Raw genomic sequence first — 6,232 nt, forward strand, 5'->3', positions numbered from 1 at the left:
TCTCTGTTGGTGTGTGCTTTTGTTACACCGCCCCTCCCACCTTTCCCCACCCACCCCAATCGCTTTCTGAGTCTAGTATGCAGATCAAGGCTGATCTTGATTAGAGAAAAAAAAAAAAAAAAAAAAGAGCAAAAAAAGAGCACAAATGTTACCCGGAAGTGGACAGGTCATGTGGACATACCCAGCCCCGCCCCCCGAAACTTACAAAGCTTTGCCACTGTTAACCAAAAGTGAGTCGTAGTCATGCAAAATGAAACACTTAACCGTGCATGTAAGTTACAGATAATATAACAGATTGTTACAGCAGCAATCAAATACACACACGATCGTGTTGTGACGTGTCTTGAAATCTTGCACAATTCCAAAAACGTGGCTGTAATGAGGAGAAAGTCTCAATCGAGACAATTTACCGCACGACGTCCGAAGGCAGGCTAAGTTACCTGCTGTAGTTTTTTAACGCGACGGGTCAAAGTTGAAGCCTGCGCACATTCCAGGTCCTGTTCCTGTTCCCACTCATTCTCATTGGCCGTTCAGACGCGTGCGCGCGGCGAACACACACACACACACACACACACACACACATCCGGGCTGAGGGAGCGAGAGAGAGAAAGAGAGAGAGTGTGTGTGTGTGTGTGTGCGCGTATAGGGGAGTCCTTGATTCCACTTTATTGCAGCAGGTTAAAGGTGAAGGCCTTGACATTATTGAAGTTCAAAGACTAGATTTCATTCGAAAATGTGCTCCAGTGCACATCATGCGCACGCAAGACGAAAATAGGAACCGTGACATCTCCAATTTTTGCTCTCTACTGTAGCCATCAGGCTTAAAGAAATACTCACGTTAAAATTGAACGGATGAAAGGGGTACTAGAATATATATAATATAGTATACTACACTATAGTGGAAAGACTTGTTTTTCCCCCTTAACGTTTGCAACCCAAAAAATGGAGGTGTGCGGCGGTGGGGGCGGTGTGGGTGTGTGTGTGTGGGGGGGGGGGGGGGTTGCAGACTTGCACAGTCCGAGTTCATGTCGAAAGCGCTTGGCAAACGTACCCCCCCCCCCCCCCCCCCCCCTCGGACATGCAGCCTTGCATGTTGACTATTTACTGCGGAAGAGAACGCCTTTTCGGCCCGAACAGAAGGTGCAATTAAGAGGGGGGAAAAAAAAAAAAAAGAAAAAAAAAAATCGCCATTTAGTGCCTCTAGTCTTTATGGCGGTGTCTAGACTGGACAACAAGAGTGGGGATTCCATTTAGTGGGCACTAAAAAAGGTTATCATTGCACTCTGTGTCTCTCGGAAGCAGTATTGCTCCTTTGAAAGCAGGACTTCAAAATAGCCTGAAAGCAAATCGGAGCCCAAAACGGGGCCAGTTTTCGCACGCACTGCAATGTGTGTCGGACACGAGCCGTGGAAACGCGTTACGAGGCGAAAAGCGTTCTAAATATAAATGCGGCTCATTTGGGACTAGTAAACATTCAGATGCTGTTTCAGGCTCGATCTGTGAATGCAGGCAGGCAGTTGCACAAGAAGCACAAAAAAGACGGCATGTTTTTTTTTGCCTATATGCGTTGAGTTTATTTCATAGGTATTATATTAATGATACACACAGGTCGACAGTGTTGTGCCCCCCTTTGTGGAATCAAACGCACCAAATAATTTAACGAGTATTGGTATTAAAGCTGTTAAAAGAGATTGGGGCTGTGTGGTAAGGAATAGCAGCAGGGAGATGGAGAGGCTTTCAACCTTATTTACAAGTGCATTGAATTGGCTACGCTGTGTGTGTGTGTGTGTGTGTGTGTGTGTCATTTCACAGATTGGACGTCACATTTGTCATCGCAGCTTGGAAATATTAGGCTGATATAAACTCTGGCCGAGAAATAATTCGAATGATATACTATATACATGGACCAGAGGAGAGAGCCAACAGTTGCCCACGCAAGAACGACTGAAACGATGGATTACATGTTGTTGTTGTTTTTTTTTTTTTTTTTTTTTTTTTTTTAAACAAAAAAAAGTCTACGTGGACATTTGGAATAAACGTAAATGAGACATATTTAAGAACAGCATAGTTGATTTTTGTTGTTGTTGTTGTTGTTGTTGTTGTTGTAGTAATTATTATAGGGCTTTTTTTTTTCCGCTTGTCTTTTCTTTGTCTGAGAAGCAGCTTAGAAATACACCGCCACCCGTGCGCAATAAGAAAATGGCAACTTTTTTGTTGTTGTTTTGTTTGATCTCATGCAGGCCTAGAAAAAAAACAAAAACAAAAAAAACAAAATCAAAAAAAGTCCGCATTGCACTGTTGGTGATACAGCGTCGACTCCCCCCCCCCCCCCCCCCCCTTTAGAGGGTGCTTTTGAAGCCCACGTTTACAATTGTTTTGACGTGAGTAGCTACGATCTCGGCCCCGCTGCCGCCTCACAGCAAAGGATTCCCGGAGAAATACTGCAGGCGATCCCTGCTCAGCTTCTTCTCCTTCATTCGTCTATTCTGAAACCAAATTTTAACCTGTCGGTCGGTGAGGTTTAACATGCGGGAAAGCTGCAGACGTTTCTCCTTGTTGATGTAAACGTTGAAGAAGAACTCTCGCTCCAGTTCTCGGATTTGGAACTTGGAGTAGGGACACCTCTTCTTCCTTGTGCGCGGAGTGCCTACAAAATGACAAGTCCATTTAAATATTGGAAAATGGGATGAGGGAGAAATAGACAAAGAAAGAAAGAATGCAAAAATCAAACGAACCCCCCCAAAAAAGAGACTCAAGTGGCGGTACTGATGATGCTTAAGAGCGTAAACTATCCCGCCCGTTTGGAGTAAATAACAGCAAGTGACAGCATCTAAGCACGTGTTTATCTGTTATAAATTGACGACAACAAAAAAAGCCTGATGTGCCCTCGCATTCCTCTGGAGCCCAACTCGCAATTGACACACTCTTGGCACTCGTGTTGAAATGCATTTGCCACATTTGCAATGGCCTTTGCAGACCTCCGCGGACCTCTAACTTTGGATCAAACAGGTGACTGCGGGCAAATGGCATTATTTTTTTTTTTGGTTTTCTTTCTTTCTCCTCATCAGTAAAAAAAAATATTCCAAATGAGGCAGAAAGCATCGTGGTTCTGTCCGGTTCTGTTGACTCAGCATGCACGCATGCATGCATGCACGTTGTGCAGCATGGACATGCATGGGCGGCCAAAAAGACATGCAGTGTTTTTGAAAAAGACATTTCGCAAGACGCCAACAGCAATGTTCTGCCCAATTGGCTTTTACACATGTACGGTGAACGCAAGAAGAAGAAGAAGAAGCAAAAGAAAATCCCTTCATAAAACGCCCAATGCAAGTTCACGATCAAAGTTAGCCATTTGTCACAATAGCGCTGTCTCTTTGTACAAATTAAAAAAGAATCCCACAAAAAAGAAATACAAAAATCACAGACTCGCCCAGCATGCAAGTGTGTTTAACACGGCCGTTTTTGAAGCGCTACACCATCGTAAACAAATCTTCTCATCGCAAGAAAGAGCTTTTGTGAGGTTCTAATAAAATCCTTTTGAATGCTTATAAAACTCCACATAAAGTGAGAGCGACAAAACAGCGGGCTAGTCCGCTTAACCTCTTCCCCCATTTTACAGCTTCTACCTACTGGAGTGGCTGCTTTTGCCGCCGGTCCCTTCCTTGGTGGCCGCAGAGGACGACGTGCAGGAACCCGAGTTGGTGTGCTCCTCCTCCGCGTCGTCGTCGTCGTCGTCGTCGTCGGCGGCGGCGGCGGCGGCGGCGGCGGCGGCGGCGGCGTCTTTGTCCTGCTCCGAGCCTGCCGAGGCGGATTGCTGCTGCTGCTGCTGCTGGGGATCGCCAGCACCGCCGCCGCCGCCGCCGCCGCCGCCGCCTTGCAGCTTCCCCCCCTCGGCCTTTTGTAAACAAGTGTCCGTCTGATTGTCTGTGCTGCTGCAGTACGCCGTCTCGAAGAAGCGGTCGAAGCCCTGCGGGAGGACGTTGTTCTTGGCCACGCCGGAGTAGAAGCCCGCAGAGGGGTGATTGGAGCCCGGGTGGTGGTGGTGGTGGTGATGGGCGTGATGGTGGTTGTACGCGCTCTCGTTCTTCATGAGCATTTCCGTCATGGTGGAAGGCGGAAGACAGTCCCTATGCACCAGCTCGTCTCCCGCCGGGTAGCACGACGCGTAGTTGCTCCGGTGGTGCCATTTGCTGGCCGGGTCCAAACCGTAGGACACCTCGCGAACCGGCTGCACTTGCGAGAGGTTGGTGGAGTACGGGTAAGTGATCTGGCGCGACGGGCCCTGCGGAAGGAACGACGACACGGCGGAGAACTCGGGGACGTAGTAGGTGCAGCTGGGGAGGTAGAGGTTGGACGCGCAGCCCGTCCTGTCCCCAAATTCGGATGTCCGGTCCTTGCGCGTCTGGGAGCAGAAGTTGCCCAGGTTCACAGAGTTAAACATCTTTCGCGCTCCGTCGATAAAGATGTTTTGGATACGAGCTGCAGCACTCGAGAAAATTTGGGGAAGGCGAGATGACGCGCAATCCGTCTAAGTCGCCTGGTGGACACGTGATCGAAAGTAGATATTGTCATATATCAATTTGGAAGAGTTGCATGTGTAGGAGTGGTTGGGCTCGTTACATCCATGGGGTTGGGGTGTGTGTGTGTGTGTGTGTGTAGGGGGGAAGGGGGGGGGGGGGGGGGGGGGGGGCGCCAACGAATCATTTTCATACACCGAAATCAGGAGCGCACATATGATTTGATTTGACATTAGACACCGAGACTTGGTACTTGCGTTTATGTGTGTTGAAAGGCACTCTCTCTCACCCCTAAGCATATTCTAGTATCATGGAGTTTTACAGGTAAGGGGCCATCATTATGATTATTGTTCATGTTATTTTTTGGGGGGGGGGATTTGATTTGATTTGATTTGATTTGATGATTGCATTGAAGGACCATGGTCATCCCCCCCCCCCCCCCCCCCCCTGTCACATTTCCTCCACGTTGTGTTTTATCCACAGCATTATTGGCGCTGACATTTACACACAGTAACATAAAATACGCCTTTGGAAAGCACGTCAGGGTCGCCGAGCAGTCAAAGAAACAATTCCATACCATAATAAATATGCTCAGTCGTGCTTCTTGCTGCTGCTGCTGTTGATTTTTTGTTTGTTTGTTTTTGTTTTTTTTAAATCTTTTTATTCGTGCGACTATTCGCGCAGGTGGGGCCATTCCGCTTGACGCAGGACCATCCGGGACACTTTCACGCCTTCACGATTTGCGATTTGATTCCCATTTGATTTCCCTACCGGTGGGCCACACGAGCCTGTTGCGCCGTGTAGCGAGCATTCAACACAGGTGTCAGCGCGCTTTATGCAACATATGAATTCCTTATAAATGCTATTTTGCTAGGTTGGGGTTGGGGTTGTTTCTCCTCAAATGAAAATTGTTGCACGCCTCCCTCTTGCCCTTCATCCTCTACAATATCTGTGTTGTTAAACTAACATTTTTTTTTTTTTTTTTGTTCCCACGCAGGATACACCAAATGTGTTTGGTGACTCCGCACAATGGAGTCACATGTGGTTTGCTTTGGAATCAGGAGGGGAAAACACGAAAGTCCTTTCAGAAAGTACGAGCAGTGAAGCACATGATGTCTCGGTCACACTCACGCAAACAACACTTCAGCTGGTATGAGCTCTATTTGTATACAATAATCCGAATTATTATTATGATGATGATTCTATTCATTATTGTTGCTATGATTAGCGGAAGGCCGCCGAAGCGCATGACACGCGTGGCGTGAAAGTATCATGTCGCTAAAGAGAATGTGTCATCTCCATATGTTGTGGTGTGCAGCAACAATAAGCGCTACGTGTACTTCGCCTGCTTCGTGGACAAAAACATAATTCCTGATTTCGACATTTTGGGCTCCAAAAGTAAATAAGTCCCAGCTGATGCATGTGTGATCTTGTTTTATTTGATTTTATTTTATTTTATTTGTTTTATTATTATTTTTTTTTTTTGCAGCAGCAGAATGTCGACATGAAGCAGCGGGGGGTGTGATTGTTTCCTTTGTTATTTTTTTTTTTTGGGGGGGGGGTGGTGGGAAATAAATTAACGAGTGGTTTGAAAAGATGCGTTTGTTTGTTCTTTCCTGCTTCGTTGTAAACTTTTAATTGTACTGTCGAGGGCCGTCTCGGAGTCTTTATAGACTAACAGATACAATCACACGGTGGAATGAATAAAATGGTCC

General features: G+C 46.7%; 1 protein-coding gene across 1 annotated transcript; it reads right to left on the reverse strand.

Moving 5' to 3' along the window:
* Window positions 1-2,324: 2,324 nt before the first annotated feature.
* Window positions 2,325-4,588, reverse strand: hoxc11a (homeobox C11a). The gene is made up of 2 exons (XM_061773980.1): window positions 3,631-4,588; window positions 2,325-2,647 (listed from the first exon to the last, which is right to left on the reverse strand). The coding sequence occupies exons 1-2, from the start codon at window positions 4,439-4,441 to the stop codon at window positions 2,415-2,417; spliced, it is 1,044 nt and encodes a 347-aa protein (XP_061629964.1). The 5' UTR covers window positions 4,442-4,588; the 3' UTR covers window positions 2,325-2,414.
* Between the last annotated feature and the right edge of the window lie 1,644 nt (window positions 4,589-6,232).

The sequence above is a fragment of the Phyllopteryx taeniolatus genome, chromosome 1 (assembly GCF_024500385.1).
Source record: "Phyllopteryx taeniolatus isolate TA_2022b chromosome 1, UOR_Ptae_1.2, whole genome shotgun sequence".
Classification (NCBI taxonomy): domain Eukaryota; kingdom Metazoa; phylum Chordata; class Actinopteri; order Syngnathiformes; family Syngnathidae; genus Phyllopteryx; species Phyllopteryx taeniolatus.